Source organism: Anguilla anguilla, chromosome 11 (assembly GCF_013347855.1).
Source record: "Anguilla anguilla isolate fAngAng1 chromosome 11, fAngAng1.pri, whole genome shotgun sequence".
NCBI lineage: Eukaryota > Metazoa > Chordata > Actinopteri > Anguilliformes > Anguillidae > Anguilla > Anguilla anguilla.
Window position 1 is genome coordinate 2,673,004 of NC_049211.1, and position 26,874 is coordinate 2,699,877.

Genomic DNA, 26,874 nt, shown 5'->3' on the forward strand with positions numbered 1-26,874 from the left:
GCTTAAATCGCAGTTATGATTATGTGCCTGTGTTATTTGTATAGGCACAGAAATCGTCCGTTTTTTGACATGCATTAACTTCCAGTGCTTGAAAGACCTGGAGTGTCAACATAGTCTTTGAGTTGCTTCTAAAATAGAAATGATAATTAAGCGGTTGCAGTTACACTTTTGTGCGCGCCTCTCTTGCGTATCGCATGTGTTGATAGAAATGTTAAGCCTATTTGAGCCACGCGAATTATTTCACATTTTACGTGAGTAGCATAACCAATAGACACAGCCTGGATGAAAACGGATCTGACAATGTTTCAAAATATTCTTCAAAATTCACTGCAATGTGTTTCGATTCTAACTATTCAAAATGTATTTATTTATTTATTTATTTCGTTTAACTGCTTAACTTTCTAGCTTAACGTTATTGTCAGTGTCGGAATGCACCGTACAAGACCAGTTTTTAATGGACCGCCCAACCGCTAGAGGTCAGCGATGCTTTCTAAGCGCCATGACCGCACATACGATCACACCAGAAACAGTCTGAGGCGGGGATGAAAGGTTGAAAACATGGCGGCGGCCTTGGACGAGGAGGAAATTGACAATGATGATTATTATTCTTTACTAAATGTCAGGAGGGAGGTAAGAGATCGCCTGAACCCACGTGCATGGTTTCACGCACAGTCGATCTGGAGTGAACCCGAGATCAGTCGGAATGAAAATCTCTTTTTGACCCAAATGCCGACAACCACACACCAGCTAAAGAAATGACCCTCGCTTATCATTGATTCCAGACGGTCCACCCAGAAACATCTGTCTTAGTGTAAATGCTTGTTTAAAAATAACGGGTTTTTTTGCATTTTTATCTAAAATACATTTATTGTCAAATACCTTGCGACACAATGAAAGACATATAATGTTTTGGTATTGCGATCGAATTCACTCGCAATAAGGTATGTCACTGACTGCTAACGTTAGCCATCTAAACTGCGGCAAGTCAGATCATTACGTAGAGATGTGGGAAACGTGACAACCAAAGTTAAGTTGGTTAGTCGTTTTGAATTCTCTTCCGTCTTCAAATGAATGAAATCGCCAACAGCCACATCGGGAAGTTTTGCAAAATTTCGGCTGGTTGCGTAGCTTGCGATTTAACGTACTTTGACATGGAAAAAAGCAGCATGTGTACTCTCAGAAGTTTAGCTGACGTTAGATTGCTAGATATCTGTACAGGTATGCCTTCAGAACAGCTTGTAGCACCTCATTTCGCGCTAACTCCCGTTCCCCCGGTGACACCGTTGCCAGGCGACCCAGGAGGAGCTGAAGGCGTCGTACCGGCGGCTATGCATGCTGTACCACCCCGATAAGCACCGCGACCCGGAGCTCAAAAGACAAGCGGAGCAGCTGTTTAATCTGGTGCACCAGGCTTACGAGGGTGAGTGGAATCTATGGGTAAGAACCCACTAAACGAATGGTTACAAATACTCCCACCCCCGATGAAAGCAGATAAGTTTTCATCAGGGTAGTTGCCTCTATCCAGCATCTTAGCACATTGTGTGCTAGCGGTTTGCATGTCTGTGAAGGGGGTATAGTACTGTAAACATATAAAAATGCATCCCACTGCCAAACTCCTACACTTTGGCTGATTTGTGTAGAAGAGGAGTCTGACAGATGTGGAGCGGCTTGTAGCCTTGTAGCCTGCTAGCCCTACGTGCCGTTTGAAATGAGCTCTAACTCACCGCTCACCGTCTCCCCCACGCTCCTGCAGTGCTGAGCGACCCCCAGTCCAGAGCCATCTATGACATCTACGGCAAGAGGGGGCTGGACGTGGAAGGCTGGGAGGTGAGTACGGCTGCCGGGGTTTTCCTGCTGTAGAAAAGCCACCCCACAGATACGATGCGTGACCCAATCTGCTGGTCTAACCTGCGCGTGTGTGAGGGTGTGTAACTGAGTCTGTGTGTCTGCAGGTGAAACCTGTGTGTGTGTGAGGGTGTGTAACTGAGTCTGTGTGTCTGCAGGTGAAACCTGTGTGTGTGAGGGTGTGTAACTGAGTCTGTGTGTCTGCAGGTGAAACCTGCGTGTGTGTGAGGGTGTGTAACTGAGTCTGTGTGTCTGCAGGTCAAACCTGCGTGTGTGTGCGGGTGTGTAACCCAGTCTGTATGTGCAGGTCAAACCTGCGTGTGTGTGCGGGTGTGTAACCCAGTCTGTATGTGCAGGTCAAACCTGCGTGTGTGTGAGGGTGTGTAACCCAGTCTGTGTGTCTGCAGGTCAAACCTGCGTGTGTGTGAGGGTATGTAACTGAGTCTGTGTGTCTGCAGGTGAAACCTGTGTGTGTGAGGGTGTGTAACTGAGTCTGTGTGTCTGCAGGTCAAACCTGCGTGTGTGTGCAGGTGTGTAAGCCAGTCTGTGCGTCCCCAGGTTGTGGAGAGAAAGAGGACGCCCGCGGAGATCCGGGAGGAGTTCGAGCGGCTCCAGAGAGAGAGGGAGGAGAGAAGACTACAGCAGCGGACCAACCCAAAGGTCGGGGGCTAGTGTTGGGCCGCCCTGAAAACTACATTTCCCAGGAGCCCCTCCACGCCCTTTAACCCTCTGGTGTACTTGTTTCTCAGGGGACAATCAGCGTGGGCGTGGACGCCACCGATCTGTTCGACCGCTATGAAGAGGAGTACGAGGACGTGCCGGCCAGTGGCTTTCCACACCTGGAGATCAACAGGATGCACATCTCGCAGTCCATAGAGGCAAGTAGAGCCCCGTCGCTACGGCTACGTGCTGCTTCCTGTCCGAATCCACTGAGCTGCTCCGGGCCATAATGCTGAGGTGCTCCCGTCATTAATGCTGAGCTGCTCCTGCTGCTGATTGTAGTGATGTAAATATTCTAAAAATCCACCGACTGGAATGTGATTGAAGGTTGGGGTGAACTCCAAAGGGAATGCTATAAGTATTCTCTTAATAATAGCAATTAGTAACAAATAACTTAAATGTCTTTTCTGCAGTTTCCAGTGTGTGCAGCAAACCATGGTCTGGATCTTGCAGTGCTGTGTGTACAAAAGCAGGCTTTCAGTTACCTGTACACTTGTGTGGCCAGCTTTAATGTATAATGCTTGGTCTCGTCTCTTCTGTTCTCTCTCTCTCTCTCTCTCTCGCCACCCTTCCACCCCCCCCCCCCCCCCCCCAGGCTCCTCTAACGACCTCAGACACGGCCATTCTCTCCGGCTCTCTCTCTACACACAACGGCAATGGAGGGGGCAGCATCACCTGTGCATTGCGGAGGGTAACCTCTGCCAAGGGCTGGGGGGAGGTGAGTCTGCGTATGCACCACACACATACCTGTACACACACGCACACACACACACACACACTCTCTCTCATGAGTACACACGCACACACACACACACACTCTCTCTCATGAGTACACACAGACACATGCACGCACGCCTATGCCTGTATGCGTTTCACACAGCAGCTTGTATGTGTGTGTGTGCGTGTGCTTGTATGTGTGTGTGGGCGTGTGCGTGTGTGTGTGTGTGTGTGTGTGTGTGTATGTATGTATGTGTGTGTGTGCAGGTGGAGCTGGGTGCTGGAGACTCACACGGGCCGGTCTTTGGCATGAAGTTCTTCCGGAACCTGACCCAGCGCTGGTGAGTCGCTCAGAGCCGCTCGAGTATGACCCTAACCCTAACCCTAACCCTAACCCCTAACCCTACCCCTACCCCTACCCCTACCCCTAACCCTAACCCAGACTGGAGCGTGTGACTCGGGCTTCAGACAGGGCTGCCAGTCAGGTGATCTCATTCAAATACACACGTGCAGGCGGCTGCGAGCTCAGTCTGGACACCATGACCTTTGACCCCCTCGTCCCAGCCTGTCTGGTTATTTTTTGGGAGCAGCTTCCTGACGGCGCAGTGCAACCTGCAGTTCTCCTCCCGGGGGGTCCGGCCGGGCGTGACCACGGTCCTGGCCCGGCACCTGGACAAGAACACCATGGGCTACCTGCAGTGGCGCTGGGGCACGCAGTCCTCCATGAACACCAGCGTCGTCCGCGACACCAAGACCAGCCACTTCACCTTCGCCATGCAGGTGAGCGCGGTCTGGGTCTCACAGCGCTGTGTGTGCCACAGCAGGCTGTCGGTCACCTGTATACTCGCCTGTATACTGCATAATGCCTGGTTTCTTCTGTTTTTTATTTATCTCTTTCCCTCTCCCTCCCTAACCCCCCCCCCCCCCCTCCCCCCCTCTCCCCCCCCCCCCTCTCCCTCCCTCTCCCTCTCTCTCTCTAGTTGGGGATACCTCACACGTTCATGATGATGAGCTATCAGTATAAGTTCCAGGATGACGACCAGACCAAGATCAAAGGCTCCGTAAAGTACGTGCGTGTGGTTCCCCTGTGACTCGAACCCTGAGCAGCGTGGGGTTCCCCTTTGACTCGAACCCTGAGCAGCGTGTGTGTGTAAGCCAGGGCTCCCACAGCCCTCCAGAGCCCTCCAAATCACTCACTGTCCAAAGTCATGGAAAGTTGCCCAAATCTTTTTTTAAAAGTACTTTTTTTCCCTCCCAGCACTTAGTGAGAAAAATAGGTCTATTTTCTTTCTTCCCCAAACCCCCCCCCCACCCCCTAAAGCCATAGCAGTTATAGCACCATATCTAAGCTTGCTCTTGTGGGCCTTTATGTCATTCAGGGCTGTCTGTCTGTCGGTCTGTCGGCTGTGGTTCAGGTCTGTCTGTCTGTCGGCTGTGGTTCAGGTCTGTCTGTCTGTCTGTCGGCTGTGGTTCAGGTCTGTCTGTCTGTCTGTGGGCGGCAGGTTTAACGGCGTCTCTGTGCTCGTTCGGCAGGTCGGGGTTTTTCGGCACGGTGGTGGAGTACGGCGCGGAGACGAAGATCAGCCGGCACAGCATCCTGGGAGCCACCGTCAGCGTCGGGGTACCCCAGGGCGTGTCCCTAAAGATAAAGTATGCCCTACAGTCCGACAGGACGTGTCCTTTAAGATGATGTCCTACAGTCCGACAGGACGTGTCCTTTAAGATAAAGTATGTCCTACAATCCGACAGGACGTGTCCTTTAAGATGATGTCCTACAGTCCGACAGGACGTGTCCTTTAAGATAAAGTATGTCCTACAGTCCCACAGGACGTGTCCTTTAAGATAAAGTATGTCCTACAGTCCCAAAGGACATGTCATTTAAGATAAAGTATGTCCTACAGTCCCACAGGACATGTCCTTTAAGATAAGGTATGTCCTACAGTCCCACAGGACGTGTCCTTTAAGATAAGGTATGTCCTAAGGTCCCACAGGACATGTCTTTTAAGATAAAGTATGTCCTGCAGTCCGACAGGACGTGTCCTTTAAGATGATGTCCTACAGTCCCACAGGACGTGTCCTTTAAGATAAAGTATGTCCTACAGTCCCACAGGACATGTCCTTTAAGATAAAGTATGTCCTGTGGTCCCATAGGGCGTGTCCCATAAGATGAAGGTCGTCCTACAGTCCCACAGGACATGTCATTTAAGATAAAGTATGTCCTGTGGTCCCATAGGGCGTGTCCCATAAGATGAAGGTTGTCCTACAGTCCCACAGGACATGTCCTTTAAGATAAAGCGCCCCTCACGTCCCATCCCGTGTTTCCGCAGGCTGAACAGGGCCAGTCAGACGTACTTCTTCCCCATCCACCTGACGGACCAGCTCCTGCCCAGCGCCGTCTTCTACGCCACTGTGGGGCCGCTGGTCTTCTACCTGGCCATCCAGCGGCTCGTCATCAAGCCCTACCTCCTCGCGCAGAAGGAGCAGTAAGACCCGCCCCGCCCCCGCCATGCCCCTGCCCCCGCCATGCCCCCGCCCCCGCTGCACTTAGTTTAATATGGAAGCTTCTTTGTATTGTCTTATTGTATTGTGTGGCTGTGAGCTTGGCCAGGGGCCACATATATTCACACGCACACACACTCACACAGTTGTACTCTCTCCTAACTGCGCAGAGAGCTGGAGAAACAGCGAGAGGGCGCTTCCACGGAAACGGCCCGGAAGAAGCAGGAGGCGGAGTCAGCTGTGAGTGCTCGTGGGGGGGGGGGGGTGGTGGGGGGGAATCACACTGTGAACATCACTGGTGTTAACATCTTTCAGTCGTTTAGATAAATATATGTATCCATGATGTGCGATAGACTTTGCCAGATCTGGGGACAAAAAGAAGATCTCGGACGTTTTCTTATGTGGAAATTTGTGTCACGCTGCTGATGAATGTGTTTCTCTGCACTTGTATAAAGGCTTGTGTTCAAATATCCCTCTATCTCTTTATCTCTCTCCCTCCCTCTCTCTCTTTATCTCTCTCCCTCCCTCTCTCTCCCTCTCTCCCTCGCTACAGGTTCTGCTGATGCAGGAGTCTGTTCGCAGGATCATCGAGGCCGAGGAGTCCAAGTTGGGTGAGTAAACTCACTTTCGCCTGCGCAGATCGATTTAAAAACACCGGGAGGTCTATAAATGATTTTGACCAGTGATAACCGACCATGGTCATGCTGGTTTTCATTTCACCTTAATTTGCCTAATTATCAGCTCTACAAGATCTCTAGCTGTTGAATGAGGTGAGCTTTGTTAGGGTTGGAGTGTAAACATACAGGATGGTAGATCTCCAGGAACAGGGTTGGGCAGCCCTGCTCTAGCTGTTGAATGAGGTGTGCTGTGTTAGGTTTGGAGTGAAAACCTACAGGGTGGTGGATCTCCAGGAACAGGGTCGGTTACCGCTGATTTTGCCTTCCCTCCCCGCCCAACGGCTTTGCCTTCCCTCCCCAGGTCTCATCATTCTGAACGCCTGGTACGGCAAGTTTGTGACCGACAACAGCCAGAGGCACGAAAGGGCAAAGGTCATCGACGTGACCGTGCCCCTCCAGTGCCTGGTGAAGGACTCCAAACTCATCCTCACAGAAGCCTCAAAGGTGATTAGGGCTGCAAGACGCCGGTCGCACCCCCCGAGCAGTAAGCCCCGCCCCCCTAACGCGCTCTGCAGTTTGGGGGTGGCGCATTTGGGTTAAACGCCATTTTAGTAGCTTAAAGGCATATTATGCAGGATTCTTACTTTGAAAATATTATAAATGCTCAGTTATGTTTATGACAAACTTGCATTCTTTGTCTTTGCACACGTTTGCCAAAATCTTTGTCTTCTGTCTGTATTTCATCTTCTAAGATTTATTTGGGACGTTTCTGGGCATGGACGTCTTTTATGTGTGGGGAGGGGTGGGTGTGGCTGCAGAGCGTTGAGATTTTCAACATCTGGTGACAGCAATCGAAAAATGGAAATGTAAAAGTGAATGTAAAATATAAAAACGGAGGTGAGTGGGGACAGAGGATGAGACTTATTATATTGTAACCAGAAGACCGTAGCAAGGCTAAAAATCCTGCATAGTACGCTTGTGTTTGGGGAAGGGACTGATGGTTTTTCAGGATGGGCATATTTAAGGCCAGGCACTGTGGTCACATGACACCCGCTGTACTTGGCTGCTGTGTGACGTTCTGTCCCCGCCTCTCTGCTGTGATTGACGCCTCTGCAGTCGGGCCTGCCGGGTTTCTATGACCCCTGTGTGGGCGAGGAGAAGAGCCTGAAAGTGCTGTATCAGTTCCGGGGCGTGATGCACCAGGTCCTGTCCCGGGACAACGAGGCACTCAGGATACCAAAGCAGTGTGAGTGCACCCGCTTCCCACTTCCTGTTCCTGCTTCCCAATTCCTGTTTCTGTGTGTGAGATGTCTGCTTCCCACTTCCTGTTCCTGTGTGGCACTCTCTTCCTACTTCCTGCTCCTGTGTGTGTGTGTTGTCCGCTTCCCACTTCCTGTTCCTGTGTGTGTGTTGTCCGCTTCCCACTTCCTGTTCCTGTCTGTGAGAAGTCTGCTTCCCACTTCCTGTTCCTGTGTGACCCCCCACTTCTTTCTTCCTGGTCCTGTGTGTGAGTGCGCCTGCTCCCCACTTCCTGTGAGATGCCTGCTTCCCATTTCCTGTTGCTGTGAGACGTCTGCTCCCCACTTCCTGTGTGCAGTGGACAGTATGTCCTTGAAGAAGGTGAGCTCACATTAAGGTCTTTATTCTCCTGTCCAGCTCACAGGATCGATGCGGACACCTAAGGGCCTAGTCTGCGGGACCAGCAGACACGAGGCTGACGGAGAGGTGCACAGACAGCTGGACTGGGACCCCGGAGAGACTCTGAGACCCCAAAACCCCTTTCCCTCAAGTCCCTTACGCGTGTCTGTCCCCAGTTTTCAATTGCCTGTATCAATCCGCGTCTATATATACAGAACCATACGACTTAAAATGATATATATAAATATCACATTATATATATATACATATATATATAGGTATGTGCATATATATGTATATATATATGTAATGAAAGGTTGTGTATTTCAGCAAGTGTCAACAATTGCCATCTTGTTTCCCTGAGTCCCCAAAAGGATGGTGTCAGAAACTACATTTGTGGGTGCACGTGTTCGCTTGTCCAACGCACATGCACATTGTGTGGACAGCCCCCCCCCATTCTCTCAATATTCCATATATCATGGGATGATCATGTCTCTGAAGAGATGTACAGCTGACATGTAAACCCCCCCATGCCCCCCCCCCTCCCCTGCCAAACATGGCTCCCAGTGAACAGAAATGCATGACCCCTGCACGTTATGCAGACGGTGTACGGAACGCTACAGTGCCTCAGCTTGACCTTTGACCTTGTGATACAGGCTCCATCAGCCTGTCAGAGAGATGTGATGTTACCGTATCAGTGACGATGTCAGAGTGCGAGAACAGTTTGAAGAAGGAAGAACATGGCAAAAGACCCAAGTGAATCTGCCAGGGTGGTGGCCATTTTAGAAGTGCTTCTCTCAGTGACCTTATCATTGGTTGACATAACGAACCCTTTGAGTAATAAGCTTGTTTTTGATGACACAAATAAACCTCGTAGAGAAAGATCCGCTTTCTACACCAGCGTATGTCCTGGTACACACATGCCGTCCTCTCGTTTGCATAATGCTCAGGCAACGACGTAGATCTCATTTCAACTTTGGGGGGGAACTTTCTTTAGGTATTGTGATGTCGATCGGCAGGCTTAATTTTAGGTTTGTGCTTCTGTGTATATCTGGTCTCACAAGGGAATTGTCACTTAAGATCATTGCTTAAACTTGTAGTTCACCTGGTTTTCATCTGGGTTCTTTTTTCTTTACTAAATTTTTTGTATGCATTTGATTGTCCCAGAGAGTTTTATGTGCAATGAAAGATGCAATCGATTCAAAAACGTTTTTTTTTTTATTTCAAAAGATTCTGAAGTTTCTGAAAAATAGCCGTCTTTACAATGGTGGATATGGGGGCATTCAGGCATCACAGAATAAAGCAAAAACAAATTCAAGGTTTCAAGTTGCTCTGAAAAGCTAGTATTTTGTTACATTATTAATTATGAACATAAATCAGCTCTTTTCTTCTCAAGTTGCGCGTGCCATAGGAAATGATTCCACTGAAAATAAGACTAAACTTTATTTCAAAAGAATAATCCGCTGATATACAACAACTTCTGAAGACAGCACTACTGTTCAAGCTGCTTTGGACTTAACTTCACGTATTTTCTTGCTTTAGACACACCCCCAGTCTGCCCCCATGCAAGCCACTGTAAAGCCAGCTGGGTCATCAAGAACTTAAAATACCTTTCATTGCACAACTTTAAACTGTCTGGGACAATTGGGAGAACAAAAACACTAAAACTGAAATGAAAAAAAATAATAATAATAATCACCCCAGAAAATCTACTGTCACTTTAAGGCTGTGTGTTGGGTTACCATAGTAGCGGTCCAGTTTGCCTATGTCTACACCGGGACATCGGATAAGAAGAAACGGAATAAATCAGCTTCATTAGTGTCGCGCTTGGTTTTGGTCAGCCACAGGTGTCTGTCGGCTTGTGGAATACCAGAGCGAATGTAAAGGTAGTCGCGGAGTCCTAACAAGCCCGTTCTGGTCCAGAGTTTCTGTGCTGCTGCATGTCGTGTGGAGACTATGGCCACAGTCCCTGTAAACCATTGAAAGAAAGGGGGGGACAGAGGAAATGAATAAAGATGCCTTCATTTTTAATCCTCTCACACCCTCACTGCTTTCCCAGTAAAGACATTCACTGACCGCCTGGCCACAGAGCCACGGTTACGGCGCTGAGTTGGGAATCCTTGTCTTTGTTTGTATACCTGCAAGTTCATTATTCCCACTGACTATTCGTCTTTACACTCAACTCTTTAACTTCTTTAACTCTTCAGTTGATTAGAAAATTGATTGGGTAAAGTTGTAATGGGGGTAAGTTGTAAGAGGAAATAGTGAGGTTTCCTGAAGGCATTGTAGTGTTCGGTGGAGGGAAGCAAAGGCGGTGTTGCGGAAGCGTGCACTGTTTGTACTGTGAACGCTACAGTCCCTTTAAAGTTCCCTTTAACCCTTTAAGATGTGGGATCAGAAGTGTGTGATTAGAATGGTTTTAACCGAAAGTTCTAATGCTGATGTAACGATCACTACTGGGGACTGAAAGTAGTGGCGTTACAGAACACTGACTTAAAATGTTCAGCAACAAAAAAAACTTTACAAAAACCTACTCTTCAAAGGGTTAGCTGTTGGTCCCTCATTGGCTAAAGATCACCCCCTGAGGTACTAGCTTTCTGCAAGGCTAATCCACCTTCTTTTGGCCTAGGGGGGCTGTAATCTGAAAAGATTTCCAGTTCTGTCAAAGCTGTAATCCTGGAAACGGAGAGACGAAGAGCTCATGCTGATTCTGTAATGAAGGGATTGTTGAGGAAGAACAAACGGTAACAAAACTGCAAAGCCCTCAAAGAACAGGGTTGCGCAGGATCGGGAATTTGGATCGAACACGAACAGGGTTGTGTAGGATGGGGACTGTGGGTCGGACCTGAACACCCGAGCGTCTAACCTCAGGCCCCAACGCAGTGCTTCACCAGGAGAACGCAGTCTCTCCTCAGGGTCAAGCGTGAAAAGAGATCACAAATATGCAAACAGAATGTTCTTGACTGGACGTTCTAATGCCGATGCAGCAATCGCTCGCGGTGACATCGCTCAGTACAATCAACCGTCACAAAAAAATAACTTCTCTTCCTTTTTTTGTTTTTGTTTTTGAAATTTTCCTTCTTGGTGTGATGGTCAGCAGTGCTATTGTGAAGCACAGTCCTTATTCTTGTGCAGTCAGAGCTGATTGGTGCCCTTGGTCACTGAGAGACAGAACTGAGCTCATTGCCTTGCTTACGGAAGCTGAAATGAAGTGTCTAATCACATGAAAGACATTGAAAATATAATTGTACTGCATCTGTATACAATTGGGGAACCACTGAATTTTTGCTGAAGTTGGCTGTGAAATAAATTTGAGGGAAAAAAGACTGGTGTAGAGCTGTAGTTTTACTTTTGCGAGACTGTAAAGTATATGGACTTGACTTTGAGCAGTCAGTTTGTAATATCTGTAGTAGTTGACATCTGCATAGACCCTCTGAGGCAGGGGTTCCAAACCCTGGTCCCAGAGGGCTGTTGGGTCTGCTGGTTTTCATTTATACAGTCATGGCCATGCTGTTCATGTCTTAGGAATGGTCTTTTTTTAAACTCCTGATTGATGTTCAGTTGACTTTCAGGTCATTTGTTTTCCCAGTATATCCATTTCTGTACAGCTAGACATTTGAGTGAAATTTCCATTTATAACAAAAGCTGCTGGTCAATCTCAGCAGACACTTAGAATTTAATTATTGAATTACATTACATTTGGTAAATAGACCAATGCATCGCATTCACTGAATGTGAGCTTGGCTTCACACTAACACTGGTTGTGGAAAATGCAAACACACACACACACACACACACTCACATACATGCACAGGCATGCACAAACACACGCACACAAACACACACACTCACATGCACTCACTCATGCAAGCACAGGCATGCACACACACACACACACACACACACTCGCACACGCACATGCACACGCACGCACAGGCATGCACACACAATCACACACACACACACACACACGCACATGCATGCCCACACATGCTGCAAACCATTTTGCAGTCTCTTCTCTTCAGTGCATTGAGTCCCATACAGTCACATAAAGCCTGTGAATACGGCGAACATCCAGAACAGGAAGTGCGGGTCACTTCCTGTGTCCCCCGCCGTCCGCGCGCGTGGCGGAAGTCCGAACGCAGTCCCGTCCCGCCCGGAGGCCGGCCAGCTCACGCCGGGCGTCCCGCAGCTTTAATCTCAAATGGCGGATCGCTTGGCATTTGACCTTTAACCTCTGGCAAAGCCGTCTGTTGGCGTCCAGCGTGCTGAAGAGGCGGACCTTCGTCTCACAGGCGTCAGAGAGCGCGTAGCTGTGGTCACATGACCCACAGTCCTGGGAGAAACGGAACGGTTATGTGCATACGTTTTACTGAGTGTCCCTCCCCTTTTCTGTCTCGGTCAGTTTCGATTACTGTTCAAATGACTGAACCTGAGGAGCTCCAGTGATTGAACTTTGACCCCAGAACCGCACAAGGGCAGAACCTTTAATATTAAGATTCCTCCACCATTTTAGTTCAAATACATCATAGAATATGTTCCCTTAAAACCTATTCCACTGATGAAAAAGAACAAACCAGCACACTGCAGTACAACAAACAAGATCTATAGTTCACCCGCAGAGAAACTGCATGTATGTACACAAAATTGTGGAAATTTCATACATATGTAAAAAAAAAAAAAAAAAAACTAGATGGATAGATAGATTAGTACTCTCCAATATATTTATTTTTTCGCATTGGAAAAAAATAAAGGTTGGTGTAACCTCTAGCAAACCTGGGGTAATATTCTTTCCTGGATGCCTTCCCTTACTGTAATATTATATTCTTAATTTGCTTATTCATCAGAGAATACTTTGCATAGTTCAGTTTTTATAGACTATGCAGCTGGATAACGAGCGGGCTAATATTGTACAGCTAGATATTTACTGAAGCAATTCACATGAAGTCCCTCTGTCAGTGGTAGAGCACAAGCTTTCTACCATGGATTTGAACTTGCAACCCTTCGATTAAAAGTCCAGCTCAGAAAACCACTGTACCACACTGCTGATCCGACATGCCTTTAAGAATACTTTACCTGCGTGAGAGACGTCAGCTGCTGTTCAGCTATGTGCTCGTCATTGTTTGCTAAAACTGGTGCAGCAACTTCCTGTGGACCTGGCTCCTGTTGGCAATTCGTCTCGTCCAATAACATCTCCTCCCATTGTTGAAATCCCAAGGTAACATCTTTTTTACACTTTTTTCTGGACTTTTTTTTCTGAAACAACCACAGTGAATTATTAGGCTTTATATTTTTTTATTTCATTGTATTTTTCCCCCAAAACAACTGTTTGATTACCAGTATTCAGTGCGTTTTTGTGTAGCCTATATTTTACATACACAGTTGTGTGTGTTCTGATAGATTTCGATGTAGAGGCTTCTGATTAAAAAGACTAATGACCTCACGCATTTGAAAAGTGGGGTGACTCCTCTGTATCGGTACACCGAGGGCGTATCAGGCAAGATTATGAAAAGCGGGACAGCGGATCATGCAGATCGCAGGTAAATGCGCACTCTCACTTTTGGAGAGGACGCGGGGAAGGTGAACAGGGTGGGAACCGCGTTCCACAGCAGGTTCTTCCTGTTCCCGAGGCCGCTGAAGCTCTCCGGGGTGAAATGGTGCGAACAGATGACCATGTGTCGCTTAGGCTGGAAGTCCTCGCGCCCGATGTTGTGAAGCCATTCTTTAAGCACAGAAGGCTTACTGAAGGGGAACCTTTGGAGATTTAAACGGGGTGTTTTATACCGTGCAAACATACGATATCCCGTGTAGCCTATACCTGTTGAACTAGTGCCTAATATTTATTTTTATTTGTTTATTTAAAAATAAAGTGGATGAAAAAAATAACATTTTTATATCACACAGAGTAGGCTAGGTTATATGCAAAATTGATTAAATATACTTTATCATACTGTCACAAATGTTAAGAACTATAATTTTGAATAAACAAAAATTCGTGAAATATGTGCCCATAAATCAAGATTAGTCAAAAAAACTGATATAGGCGTAGGATTTACACACGTGTTTTGGATTTTGTTTGATTTGCCCAAACAAATTAGACTACAGTGAACAAGTTGCATGCATCTTCAAAAAACACTTCCAGAAACTTAAAGCTCGTTGGATCCAGAGTGATCTTGCGAGATCTCGGGCTGCCACAAATGTTGGGTAGGCTAATTGTCAAGAAAGCAATATATTTTAGCCGCATTTAATTTTTAAATCTTTTTTAACCTAGACCATTACCAGAATCAAGAGTCATTCGGCACATAAGCAATGTGGCGAGTGTTTCAACAAAGACAACATTCCAAATGCTTAAAATTATTAATTTAACGAGAATGGATATAGCTACTGAACATACTGGGCATAGCTACTGAAGTTTTAAAAGTCAGATGCGTACCTATGAAACGTGAGATCCGGATTCTTACTGTTGTATCTATTTGTGCAGTTGTATGCAGAACAACTCTTCGGCATCTTTTCGCTCCCTGTCCGTTTGCCCCGAACAAAAATGGCGGACACCTTTCCGACGGGCGCCCCTCAGTATATCAAAAACAAGTTAACAGAAATACACGTGAAGAAGTGTGTAAAATGTCGTCTACGCAGAAGGGAATGGTAACTATAAAACGCGGACGTAAATATCGCTTATATGTAGTTTCAAAACTCGATTCAAGCAACTGTAGGGAATAATGTCGGGAGTGCGTGCTGGTAATAAACAAAACGAAGATGGCTGCAACCTTCGGTAATTGTCGGAGCACTTCGAATGTTTCCGACGATGGTCACGGAGGCGCTTTGGAGATACAGAGGTCCTGAGCCTACAGAGGGCTGGGCATCAGAAAATCGCATAGAAAATTATTTACTCTTTGTGTGTATGCGCGCGTGCGTGCGTGTGCCTGTATGTAGGTCATTCATTAATTCATACATTAATTTACAGCTAGAATTGTAGTGAACGAAAGTGCAGTTTGCCAATTCACTACTGGGTAATGTATATACATTTTTGTACTGTACTCAATTTTCAAGTTAGTTCACATATTGCATCCTGGTGCATTTATTTTAGGAGTTTTTTAAAGACATCCCCACAAGGGGCGTGTCTAATGTGGGTTTGTTACTTCCCTGTGGGGAGCACAGCAAAGATAGTAAAAATTGATAAGATATTCCACTACCCAGGACTGGAAGCACAGCTCACCTCGTCCAGTCCACAGGACTGCAGTGTCAATCATAAATTTGCTAACGGCCAATTAATTACTACGGTTGACGTAAACAGCCGCTAGCTAGGGTAATTCGTGGGAACAGTCTGAGACGGTTTGATAATGAACAAACCGTCTCTGGTACATTTTTGACTACTAACCCGTGCCCATAGATTTCCACATCAATAATTCTTCTACATTTGACCCCTGGGGGGCTCCGTAGCCACTGGACTCTTCTCCCGTCAGAAAAAGAAATGACGCCATAAACTTTAAAATCGAAAGCAATTTCATTTTACGTTTAAAATCTGTCGGCAACGCGAATAATATCAAATAACCACTAATTTCTTTGTTTCTGTTCCTGCAGCGGAAAACGATCAGCCAAAAAGTATGCGGATCCACATGTAAAAATTGTTTTGACAGCTGTCTCGTCAGATCGAGTGCCACTACCGGGAAGCTCGGGTAACTACGTGTTACAGGTCTGACGTGGAATAAACCCGCCACTGTATCACATTTAAATTGTTTATTAATTCTGAAAACAGAAGGAGAATGGACATATATGAGTTTGCTGCACCGGATTACCACACCATTTCCAGATAGCATTAACAGAAGATAATCTCTGATTTAACTTTCACAGTGTCGCAAAAATAAAGAAAACACTTTACCCTTTACGGTTCAGTTACCTTGTGCCTGTTTCAATTACCAAAATAAACATATTTCTTTACAGAGTATCAATTCCATATATCAGTATCACATTTCACAATTCCAAAAAGACCAGCAATCTCACACAGTCACTAAAACTAATTAACAAAGATTTTTAGGTTTATTAATCTCTATAGCTCCACATTTAACTGAATACTCCCACCTAGTGGACAAACAATTATTTGCACTCCACTAGCAATATTGAACGAGCCTCATTTCCCCACGAAACTGGGTAATACAGTTCCGTGCATTTTCCCTGTGTTTAAGCTAACTGTTTCACATGTCCCTTTTAATACCAGATCCGTGCACTTTAATGCATTAAGTTGCCGAGTATTAGCTCAGCTACTGATATTCCCACATTCCCTTTCCGAGCTAGTGCTGGGAATTATTGTTTCAGATTCGCTTTCGCTCAGGCAGGATGTACTAATAAAGTCGCGAATCTTCCTTCAATAAACACAGGATGCATCAGCTTTGGAACGTCGCCGTACCCGGTATAACTTATTCATGTCTGAACTTACTCACAGCAGGTAACTGAGCATATCGTAAAATAACTTGGTCGGCTGCTGTGGCTATCAAGCTACGCACGCTTTGTACACTTTCGCGGCCATTCGGTTTCCCGTCTCCCGGTTCCTTTCGCAAAACGGCGCTTAATGCTCTAAATATTTCACAATCCATACCCGATTATTTTAGCTTACATTCCGAAATGGAATATTTAGCCATCATCACCGAATGTTTTCCAAAATGGACGGCGACCCCGTTCAGATACACAGTGTATTCGCGCCACAATCTCACTGACGCTCATGTTGCAATTAAACCTCATACTAAAACATATCACTTTCTGCTTTCTATTACCGATACACACTAACCTATTGCAGGAGTGAATATTACATTACCTGAAAACAGAAGGAGAATGGACATATATGAGTTTGCTGCACCGGATTACCACACCATTTCCAGATAGCATTAACAGAAGATAATCTCTGATTTAACTATCACCGTGCAGACCCCTGCAGTTAGTAGCGCCACCTTACTGCTGGGAGGTGGATATGCCCTCTCCATTACCAAACTGAATATGACGCTGTACACTGTCTTCAGTTCAGGGTGTGACATACGCAACTGCGTCTGCAGCGGTACTTTCCATGGGATAGTGAAAGAAAGCCGGCAGCGAAAGAAGGGGTCTCGTCTTGCTGGACACACTGTTTAATAGGTGCGCTGTATTTTCTACATGGATATCTGACACTTCCTAAACATCAGCTATTATCAGCTATATATCAGTGTCACAAAACGTCTAAATCGACAAGAATGTGAATGACTGTCCTGTGTTTCTATCCTGCAGATCCCCTTCATCGCAGATGCATGCAGCAGGCGCAAGAGAAAACGAATAGAAACCTTCGGCGTCAATAAAAAGTACAGGGGAATGGGTCAGTCTGTTGGTCCTGTCTCGGCCTCTTCCTCGCAAGAAGAGGGGGTAAGAAAATAACCGGGATTATAATTTGGGGGTACATTTCGTGTAAAAAAAAGCGGATGGAATCGTTGCGAGCATGGCAACTTTAGCCAAGATGAAGAAGCAACAAGAACGTAACACACTTCACGTGATTAGCGAAGCTGGTATCAAAGCAAAAACGAAACCTTTTTTTTTTTGGCATAAAACCGTTATTTAGAGATATTTGGACATAGCTACGAGTCTTCCGTATTAAACCACAGAGCGGAGCGAAGGGGGCAGTGGCGCGAAGGTACAGAACTACGAAACAGTTTTGTGGAACGAGCAGCTCACTCGGTTACTGGCAGCAATGGGACCATTGCGGGTTGGAGTCTTTCAAAATAAAAGTCTGAAACAAAAATATATTTATAGTTCTTAAAAACGGAACCATCAAATTATTTTCACTTGCACAAATATGAAACGCAAGCAAGAAGAGATTGTACAAATTATTTTGACAGATTATGAGGAAAAAAGTCATAAATATTGCACTAAAAGCCACACTTTCGTTACAAATCTGTCTGCTGGAAAAGCTATGCATACATTTACTTTTTCCAAAGTACATTATTATACCCTGTCAAATTTACATAGTATGGATTGTTACTGGCTTTCTCCTATGAGCTAAGTAATAAATAAAATGCACTATAGGACACATGGTAAATGTAATTACCCTCAACTGGAAAAACTGTATACTTTGTCAGTGAGTGGAGTAGAGAGGGGTAAACTGATACCGTAGAAATAAGGTTTAGAAATGGATTAACCATCAAATACTTTTTGAAAAATCCCAGTTTCTCCCAAACCACTTGGCTACAGGCTGTCTGTTCAAATGATAAAATTGTCAAAGGACACCGCTCTCCTTTTTCTCTCTCCCTATCCACCTCTCTCCCCTCTCCCTCTCCTCCCCCCAGTATTCGGGGATGTTGCCTGTGCTCCCCCCTCCTGTGCTGGAGGAGGTGTTTGTGAACGTTCCACCCAAGGAGGTGGTGTGCGTGTGTCGGCTGGTGTGCCGGGAGTGGAAGGAGGTGGCCGACAGCGCCGCCTTGTGGCGGGAGATGTGCAGGCGGGACAGGTTTCGGCCCCGCGACATCACCAGACCCCCCACTGACTGGCGGCTCTTTTACTTCCTGTGCAAGAAGAGGCGAAACCTGATAAAGAACCCCAGCGCTGATGGTGGGTGGGGGTGGTTGGCAGTCGGCGGATGGATTGGGTGGGTGAGGGGGTGATGGATGGATGGATGGAGGGGCAGATGGACTGGGTGGGTGAAAGAAAGAAAGAAAGAAAGAACGAAATTGAGAAAGAGGACTGCTATGATAAACCTAGAATATTTTTTTTGTTTTTCCACCTCTCCTTTTTGTGTCCTTAAGAGGGATACAACGGATGGCAGATTTTGGAGAACGGGGGCGATGAGTGGAGCATAGAGCCTTTATCTGAGTATCGTCCTGAGGGAACGGCCACTAAGTATTTTGTTACTTCCTTCCAGTGAGTATCCCGTCCGCCAAAGTGCCTGAGCTCTGCCTCTGTCCTTCTGCCTCGTTGCGTTACGACATGTCTTGTGTTTTCATTCTAGTACCTGTAAGAAGTGCCAGCTAATAGACCTGGTGAAGGAGGGATACAGTCAGTCGTTCATGGATGAGATTCAGCCTGATATTGTCATATCTGACTGGTGAGGGAACCTTCCACAACGTGTGTTTATTTTTATTCTCAAAACACTGGCCACACAATGAATGCTCATATAATGAATTGCACATATTTGTGTGTGTGTGTGTGTGTGTGTGTGTGTGTGTGTGTGTGTGTGTGTGGCAGGTACGCAGCTCGCTGGGACTGTGAAAGCATTTATGAGATTTGTGTGGAGCTGCTTAGCCGAAACAAGGAGGTAATCCGTAAGTTCTGTCCAGAACCCGTCTACATTGAGACGCCGGTTGATGAGAATTGGCGACAGGTGAGGGGGACCAGCTTTGCATGCATTTTAGTTGATTATCGTTTCATAGAAAGACGTGATCCTGCTCTGGAAGATGTAGATTTACAAGCGGACGCAGAAATATGGATCTTATTCCTTGACTTTTGTTATCTGCAAAAATGGACACAAATTCTTTTTTTTTTTTTTTAAAGAACATTTTAATCACAGATTATCCAAGGTGGACAGTGTTGCTGCTTGGCTACACGTTTTCCTGTGAAAAGCCTTTTCGACCGCTGTGTGATTTAGTAACTGGGCTGGCCTTTGGGGCGAGCGTGGGAGTTATTGCACCCTCTCAGGCATCAGCTCAGGCCAGCCCCTGCACAGGTCCACAAGATCTGTCTAACACAGAATTCTAATAGCATCGATGCAAACTTGGCACACAGCACCACCCGGCCCAATCAGCTCTCTTCTCTGTCTTTAAATATGAATGGCTGAAGTAGATGAAACGGTGACCTTTAGTCAGTAAATCTGAGGGATGCTTTTCCTTTCGCCTGGTGCCACTGGGCCTCTTGGGCTGCAGATTTACGGTGGCAAAGCCGTCCCGTCACCAGCTGTGGTACGGGTCTACTTTACGTTTACGGCGTTTAGCAGATGGTGCTGTCCACAGAACTACTCGCTCGGTCGTACACACACTGCAGTTACGCGGCTGGGTATTTTACTGAGCCGTTCAGGTTAGGGACACACCAGGGACCCCGCTTTGTAGCCTTGGAGTAGCCAGCACAGGCCCGCTAATCATTACTCTGTAGTGCTCTTTAAGGGCCAACAGGCCATCGCCGTTTTTCTGTGATACGTGCTGTGATTTTGAGTTTTACGTGCTGTGATTTTGAGTTTTACGTGCTGTGATTTTTGTGTTCTATTTGTTGTGATTTTGTGTATTGCGCTTGATGTTGTTAACGTGGCACCAACAGAATAATAATTAAGTTTAAAATAAAGTAGGGGAAACACAGCCAATTGGAAATTAAAAAACACATTCGATTTTAATGACAAATCTGCCCTTTCTCTGGAGCGGGACAGAAAGCATAGTAATAGGTCTGTTATCTGCTCGTGACCCTTGACCCCATGACCCCCTGACCTCCCGACCCCTGACCCCCGACCCCCTGCCCTGTGCTTTCAGATGACCCACGTGTTCCGGGACTACGGGCGGGGCGTGTGCTTCGTCAGGTTCTGTCACGGGGGGAAGGACCAAAAGTACTGGAAGGGCTGGTACGGGATCCGGGTCACCAACAGCAGCGTGGAGATCTGCCCCTCAGTGCCTGTCTGAGTTTGGCCACGCCCCCACCCCACCTTGCCCCGCCCCACCCCACCTCGCCCCTCCCCTCCCCTCCCCTCCGGAGGGACGTTTCACTGACGCTTCTCCCCAGAACAGCTACGGTGCCTTCGCCCCTGAAACGATTCCTCCTGAGGAACACCTGTTTCACTTTTACCTGCTCCTGGCGTGCCTGTGTATCCTAAGACTGCGTTATTATAACTGCTCTATAGCAGCAAGCAGAATGTATTAGGGGTGGCAGTGACAGTGCAGTATATTAAGGAGTTGGTCGTGTAACCTAAAGGTCACAGGTTCGATTCCCAGGTTGGACACTCTTGAGCCTGTCACTGAACCTGCACAGCTTCAGTATATATCCACCTGTATAAATGGATGCGATGTTAATGCTATGTAAAAAGTAGTGTAAGTCACTCTGGATAAGAGCGTTCGCTCTATGCCTGTAATGTCTGACAGACTGCAAGGTCACAGTGGTCCAGTGCACTTTGACATATATATATATATATAGTATTATATATCCACTTGGAAGATGTGCGTGTGTGTGTTCTTCCTGGATTGCACTGTTATGTTAATATGTTAAAGATCCATTTATTCCGTTAAGATCAACCTGAATAAATAATTAGCCACTTATTTCAATCCTGTGCGCTGGTGTTGAAATACTGAGAGCTCTATCGGCATGATGAACAGACGTAGCTGTTTGGAGATGATACAATCACACCACTGTGTGACCAGGAGGAAGAGTCACCGAGTCAAACTTTCACTGAAGGAAACGCTACAGTCGAATTTGCATGATGGGAGATTGGGGCGTGGGGCAGAGCTCAGATTACAGTCAGTGATGTACCACCAGGAAATCATAAAAATACATTAATGCAAAAACAGCATGAAATACAAGATGCAAACGGTTATTTGTGCTGAAATAAATGCCAAATAAAATGCTGCATTCTGGAGATAAACCAAACGGAAGCTTTTGAATGGTGGTGAATGAACAGGCCAATGGTTTGAGTGGGCTCTGATTGGCTGACACCATCCCATGGTGGTGAGTGACCAGCAGAATGCAGTCTCTCCTCAGACCCAAGTGTGAAAAGACCTATGTCTCTTTAAGGTGCGAGATCACAAATATGCAAACAGAATGTTCTTGACTGAGCGTTCTAATGCCGATGCAGCAATCGCTTGCGGTGACATCGCTCAGTACAATCAACCATCACAGAAAAATAACTTCTCTTCCTTTTTTTGTTTTTGTTTTTTAAATTTTCCTTCTTGGTGTGATGGTCAGCAGTGCTACTGTGAAGCACAGTCCTTATTCTTGTGCAGTCTGAGCTGATTGGTGCCCTTGGCCACTGAGAGACAGAACTGAGCTCATTGCCTTGCTTACAGAAGCTGAAATGAAGTGTCTAATCATATGAAAGACATTGAAAATATAATTGTACTGCATCTGTATACAATTGGGGAACCACTCAGTTTTTTGCTGAAGTTGGTTGAGAGATAAATTGGATGAAAAAAACTGGTGTATAGCTGTAGTTTTACTTTTACGAGACTGTAAAGTGTATGGACTTGACTTTGAGCAGTCAGTTTGTAATAGCTGACATCTGCATAGACCCTCTGAGGCAGGGGTTCCAAACCCTGGTCCCAGAGGGCTGTTGGGTCTGCTGGTTTTCATTTATACGGTCATGGCCATGCTGTTCATGTCTTAGGAATGGTCTTTTTTTAAACTCCTGATTGATGTTCAGTTGACTTTCAGGTCATTTGTTTTCCCAGTATATCAATTTTGTTACAGCTAGACATTTGAGTGAAATTTCCATTTATAACAAAAGCTGCAGGTCAATCTCAGCAGACACTTAGAATTGAATTATTGAATTACATTACAATTTGGTAAATAGACAAATGCATCACATTCACTGAATGTGAGCTTGGCTTCACACTGTAACACTGGTTGTGGAAAATGCAAACACACACACACATACACGCAAGCACAGGCATGCACACACACACACACACTCGCATACGCACATGCACACGCACGCACAGGCATGCACACACAATCACACACACACACACACACACACATATGCATGCCCACACATGCTGCAAACCATTTTGCAGTCTCTTCTCTTCAGTGCATTGAGTCCCAGTCACATAAAGTCACATACAGTCACATAAAGCCTGTGAATACACAGAACAGGAAGTGCGGGTCACTTCCTGTGTCCCCCGCCGTCCGCGCGCGTGGCGGAAGTCCGAACGCAGTCCCGTCCCGCCCGGAGGCCGGCCAGCTCACGCCGGGCGTCCCGCAGCTTTAACCTCAAACAGCGAATCGCTTGGCACTTGACCTTCAACCTCTGGCGAAGCCGTCTGTTGGCGTCCAGCGTGCTGAAGAGGCGGACCTTCGTCTCACAGGCGTCAGAGAGCGCGTAGCTGTGGTCACATGACCCACAGTCCTGGGAGAAACGGAACGGTTACGTGCAGACGTTTTACTGAGTTTCCCTCCCCTTTTCTGTCTCAGGGTCAGTTTCGATTACTGTTCAAATGACTGAACCTGAGGAGCTCCAGTGATTGAACTTTGACCCCAGAACCGCACAAGGGCAGAACCTTTAATATTAAGATTCCTCCACCATTTTAGTTCAAATACATCATAGAATATGTTCCCTTAAAACCTATTCCATTGATGAAAAAGAACAAACCAGCACACTGCAGTACAACAAACAAGATCTATAGTTCACCCGCAGAGAAACTGCATGTATGTACACAAAATTGTGGAAATTTCATACATATGTAAAAAAAAAAATAAAAAATAAAAAATAAAAACTAGATGGATAGATAGATTAGTACTCTCCAAAATATTTATTTTTTCGCATTGGAAAAAAATAAAGGTTGGTGTAACCTCTAGCAAACCTGGGGTAATATTCTTTCCTGGATGCCTTCCCTTACTGTAATATTATATTCTTAATTTGCTTATTCATCAGAGAATACTTTGCATAGCTCCGTTTTTATAGACTATGCAGCTGGATAACGAGCGGGCTAATCTTGTACAGCTAGATATTTACTGAAGCAATTCACATGAAGTCCCTCTGTCAGTGGTAGAGCACAAGCTTTCTACCATGGATTTGAACTTGCAACCCTTCGATTAAAAGTCCAGCTCAGAAAACCACTGTACCACACTGCTGATCCGACATGCCTTTAAGAATACTTTACCTGCGTGAGAGACGTCAGCTGCTGTTCAGCTATGTGCTCGTCATTGTTTGCTAAAACTGGTGCAGCAACTTCCTGTGGACCTGGCTCCTGTTGGCAATTCGTCTCGTCCAATAACATCTCCTCCCATTGTTGAAATCCCAAGGTAACATCTTTTTTACACTTTTTTCTGGACTTTTTTCTCTGAAACAACCACAGTGAATTATTAGGCTTTATATTTTTTTATTTCATTGTATTTTTCCCCCAAAACAACTGTTTGATTACCAGTTTTCAGTGCGTTTTTGTGTAGCCTATATTTTACATACACAGTTGTGTGTGTTCTGATAGATTTCGATGTAGAGGCTTCTGATTAAAAAGACTAATGACCTCACGCATTTGAAAAGTGGGGTGACTCCTCTGTATCGGTACACCGAGGGCGTATCAGGCAAGATTATGAAAAGCGGGACAGCGGATCATGCAGATCGCAGGTAAATGCGCACTCTCACTTTTGGAGAGGACGCGGGGAAGGTGAACAGGGTGGGAACCGCGTTCCACAGCAGGTTCTTCCTGTTCCCGAGGCCGCTGAAGCTCTCCGGGGTGAAATGGTGCGAACAGATGACCATGTGTCGCTTAGGCTGGAAGTCCTCGCGCCCGATGTTGTGAAGCCATTCTTTAAGCACAGAAGGCTTACTGAAGGGGAACCTTTGGAGATTTAAACGGGGTGTTTTATACCGTGCAAACATACGATATCCCGTGTAGCCTATACCTGATGAACTAGTGCCTAATATTTATTTTTATTTGTTTATTTAAAAATAAAGTGGATGAAAAAAATTACATTTTTATACCACACAGAGTAGGCTAGGTTATATGCAAATATGATAAAATATACTTTATCATACTGTCACAAATGTTAATATAATTTTGAATTTAAAAAATCGTGAAATATGTGCCTATAAATTAAGATTAGTCAAAAAGCTGATATAGGCGTAGGATTTACACACGTGTTTTGGATTTTGTTTGATTTGCCCACACAAATTAGACTACAGTGAGCAAGTTGCACGCATCTTCAAAAACACCTCCAGAAACTTAAAGCTCGTTGGATCCAGTGATATTGCGAGATCTCTGGCTGCCACAACTGTTGTGTAGGCTAGCTGTCAAGACAGCAATATATTTTAGCCGCATTTAATTTTTAAATCTTTTTTAACCTAGACCATTACCAGAATCAAGAGTCATTCAGACTTGTAAGCAATGTGGCGAGTATTTCAACAAAGACAACATTCCAAATGCTTAAAATAATTAATTTAACGAGAATGGATATAGCTACTGAACATACTGGGCATAGCTACTGAAGTTTTAAAAGTCAAATGCGTACCTATGAAACGTGAGATCCGGATTCTTACTGTTGTATCTATTTGTGCAGTTGTATGCAGAACAACTCTTCGGCATCTTTTCGCTCCCTGTCCGTTTGCCCCGAACAAAAATGGCGGACACCTTTCCGACGGGCGCCCCTCAGTATATCAAAAACAAGTTAACAGAAATACACGTGAAGAAGTGTGTAAAATGTCATCTACGCAGAAGGGAATGGTAACTATAAAACGCGGACGTAAATACCGCTTATACGTAGTTTCAAAACTCGATTCAAGCAACTGCAGGGAATAATGTCGGGTGTGCGTGCTGGTACTAAACAAAACGAAGATGGCTGCAACCTTCGGTAATTGTCGGAGCACTTCGAATGTTTCCGACGATGGTCACGGAGGCGCTTTGGAGATACAGAGGTCCTGAGGGCTGGGCATCAGAAAATCGAGACGATCGCATAGAAAATGCTTTACTCTTTGTGTGTATGCGCGCGTGTGTGTGCGTGTGCCTGTATGTAGGTCATTCATTAATTCATACATTAATTTACAGCTAGAATTGTAGTGAACGAAAGTGCAGTTTGCCAATTCACTACTGGGTAATGTATATACATTTTTGTACTGTGCTCAATTTTCAAGTTAGTTCACATATTGCATCCTGGTGCATTTATTTTAGGAGTTTTTTAAAGACATCCCCACAAGGGGCGTGTCTAATGTGGGTTTGTTACTTCCCTGTGGGGAGCACCGCAAAGATAGTAAAAATTGATAAGATATTCCACTACCCAGGACTGGAAGCACAGCTCACCTCGTCCAGTCCACAGGACTGCAGTGTCAATCATAAATTTGCTAACGGCCAATTAATTACTACGGTTGACGTAAACAGTCGCTAGCTAGTGTAATTCGTGGGAACAGTCTGAGACGGTTTGATAATGAACAAACCGTCTCTGGCACATTTTTGACTACTAACCCGTGCCCATAGATTTCCACATCCGTAGCCACTGGACTCTTCTCCCGTCAGAAAAAGAAATGAGAACGTGACGCCATAAACTTTAAAATCGAAAGCAATTTCATTTTACGTTTAAAATCTATCGGCAACGCGAACAATATCAAATAACCACTAATTTCTTTGTTTCTGCTCCTGAAACGGAAAACGATCGGCCAAAAAGTATGCGGATCCACATGTAAAAATTGTTTTGACGGCTGTCTCGTCAGATCGAGTGCCACTAGCGGGAAGCTCGGGTAACTACGCAACTACGTCTGCAGCGGTACTTTCCAAGTGAAAGAAAGCCGGCAGCGGGAAGAAGGGGTCTCGTCTTGTTGGACACACTGTTTAATAGGTGCGCTGTATTTTCTACATGGATATCTGAGACTTCCTAAACATCAGCTATTATCAGCTATATATCATTGTCACAAAACGTCTAAATCGACAAGAATGTGAATGACTGTTGTGTGTTTCTATCCTGCAGATCCCCTTCATCGCAGATGCATGCAGCAGGCCGCAAGAGAAAACGAATAGAAACCTTCGGCGTCAATAAAAAGTACAGGGGAATGGGTCAGTCTGTTGGTCCTGTCTCTAACTCGGCTTCTTCCTCGCAAGAAGAGGGGGTAAGAAAATAACCGGGATTATAATTTGGGGGTACATTTCGTGTAAAAAAAAAAAGCGGATGGAGTCGTTGCGAGCATGGCAACTTTAGCCAAGATGAAGAAGCAACA

At 45.7% G+C, this 26,874-nt stretch overlaps 4 protein-coding genes across 14 annotated transcripts in view; 2 read left to right on the forward strand and 2 right to left on the reverse strand.

Moving 5' to 3' along the window:
• The first annotated feature begins 498 nt into the window (after positions 1-498).
• On the forward strand, positions 499-11,346 carry dnajc11a (DnaJ (Hsp40) homolog, subfamily C, member 11a). The gene is made up of 16 exons (XM_035381228.1): positions 499-630; positions 1,291-1,420; positions 1,754-1,827; positions 2,404-2,505; positions 2,595-2,723; positions 3,161-3,283; positions 3,550-3,623; positions 3,873-4,062; positions 4,263-4,348; positions 4,816-4,932; positions 5,610-5,765; positions 5,952-6,021; positions 6,335-6,392; positions 6,760-6,902; positions 7,515-7,644; positions 8,055-11,346. The coding sequence occupies exons 1-16, from the start codon at positions 559-561 to the stop codon at positions 8,078-8,080; spliced, it is 1,680 nt and encodes a 559-aa protein (XP_035237119.1). The 5' UTR covers positions 499-558; the 3' UTR covers positions 8,081-11,346.
• A 614-nt stretch (positions 11,347-11,960) lies between these two features.
• On the reverse strand, positions 11,961-15,080 carry LOC118207548 (THAP domain-containing protein 3-like). The gene is made up of 4 exons (XM_035381230.1): positions 14,470-15,080; positions 13,595-13,790; positions 13,113-13,292; positions 11,961-12,372 (listed from the first exon to the last, which is right to left on the reverse strand). The coding sequence occupies exons 1-4, from the start codon at positions 14,541-14,543 to the stop codon at positions 12,130-12,132; spliced, it is 693 nt and encodes a 230-aa protein (XP_035237121.1). The 5' UTR covers positions 14,544-15,080; the 3' UTR covers positions 11,961-12,129.
• LOC118207545 (F-box only protein 44-like) overlaps positions 13,247-26,874 on the forward strand; it is a 73,589-nt gene continuing 59,961 nt past the window's right edge. For 9 of the 11 annotated variants that reach the window (XR_004761400.1, XM_035381219.1, XM_035381223.1 and 6 more), the window contains exons 1-7: positions 17,062-17,159; positions 17,289-17,420; positions 18,338-18,599; positions 18,794-18,908; positions 18,997-19,092; positions 19,233-19,368; positions 20,501-20,635. Coding sequence is in view for 9 of the 11 variants with exons in the window: in XM_035381219.1 (XP_035237110.1) it covers positions 17,370-17,420; positions 18,338-18,599; positions 18,794-18,908; positions 18,997-19,092; positions 19,233-19,368; positions 20,501-20,635 (795 nt within the window). In the remaining 2 variants the exon portion in view is untranslated. Of the gene's footprint in view, positions 13,255-15,673; positions 15,718-17,061; positions 17,160-17,288; positions 17,421-18,337; positions 18,600-18,793; positions 18,909-18,996; positions 19,093-19,232; positions 19,369-20,500; positions 20,636-25,897; positions 26,499-26,627; positions 26,767-26,874 lie in introns of those variants that run through there. The other 2 variants (XM_035381218.1, XR_004761401.1) reach the window with 2 other exon arrangements.
• On the reverse strand, positions 22,683-25,780 carry LOC118207547 (THAP domain-containing protein 3-like). The gene is made up of 4 exons (XM_035381229.1): positions 25,182-25,780; positions 24,316-24,511; positions 23,834-24,013; positions 22,683-23,079 (listed from the first exon to the last, which is right to left on the reverse strand). Exons 1-4 carry the CDS (start codon positions 25,253-25,255, stop codon positions 22,837-22,839), a joined length of 693 nt encoding a protein of 230 aa, XP_035237120.1. The 5' UTR covers positions 25,256-25,780; the 3' UTR covers positions 22,683-22,836.

What these genes read in the sequence shown, in the direction of transcription:
- dnajc11a (XM_035381228.1), top strand. Translation starts at nt 559, where the DNA reads ATGGCGGCGGCCTTGGACGAGGAGGAAATTGACAATGATGATTATTAT. An exon ending in GGTGCACCAGGCTTACGAGG is followed by an intron (nt 1,421 to 1,753) that starts GTGAGTGGAATC and finishes ACGCTCCTGCAG; the next exon opens with TGCTGAGCGACCCCCAGTCC. An exon ending in CTCCTCGCGCAGAAGGAGCA is followed by an intron (nt 5,766 to 5,951) that starts GTAAGACCCGCC and finishes CTAACTGCGCAG; the next exon opens with AGAGCTGGAGAAACAGCGAG.
- LOC118207548 (XM_035381230.1), bottom strand. Translation starts at nt 14,543, where the DNA reads ATGCCGAAGAGTTGTTCTGCATACAACTGCACAAATAGATACAACAGT. An exon ending in TCCCCGCGTCCTCTCCAAAA is followed by an intron (nt 13,293 to 13,594) that starts GTGAGAGTGCGC and finishes TGGTTGTTTCAG; the next exon opens with AAAAAAAAGTCCAGAAAAAA. An exon ending in AGCTGACGTCTCTCACGCAG is followed by an intron (nt 12,373 to 13,112) that starts GTAAAGTATTCT and finishes CGTTTCTCCCAG; the next exon opens with GACTGTGGGTCATGTGACCA.
- LOC118207547 (XM_035381229.1), bottom strand. Translation starts at nt 25,255, where the DNA reads ATGCCGAAGAGTTGTTCTGCATACAACTGCACAAATAGATACAACAGT. An exon ending in TCCCCGCGTCCTCTCCAAAA is followed by an intron (nt 24,014 to 24,315) that starts GTGAGAGTGCGC and finishes TGGTTGTTTCAG; the next exon opens with AGAAAAAAGTCCAGAAAAAA. An exon ending in AGCTGACGTCTCTCACGCAG is followed by an intron (nt 23,080 to 23,833) that starts GTAAAGTATTCT and finishes CGTTTCTCCCAG; the next exon opens with GACTGTGGGTCATGTGACCA.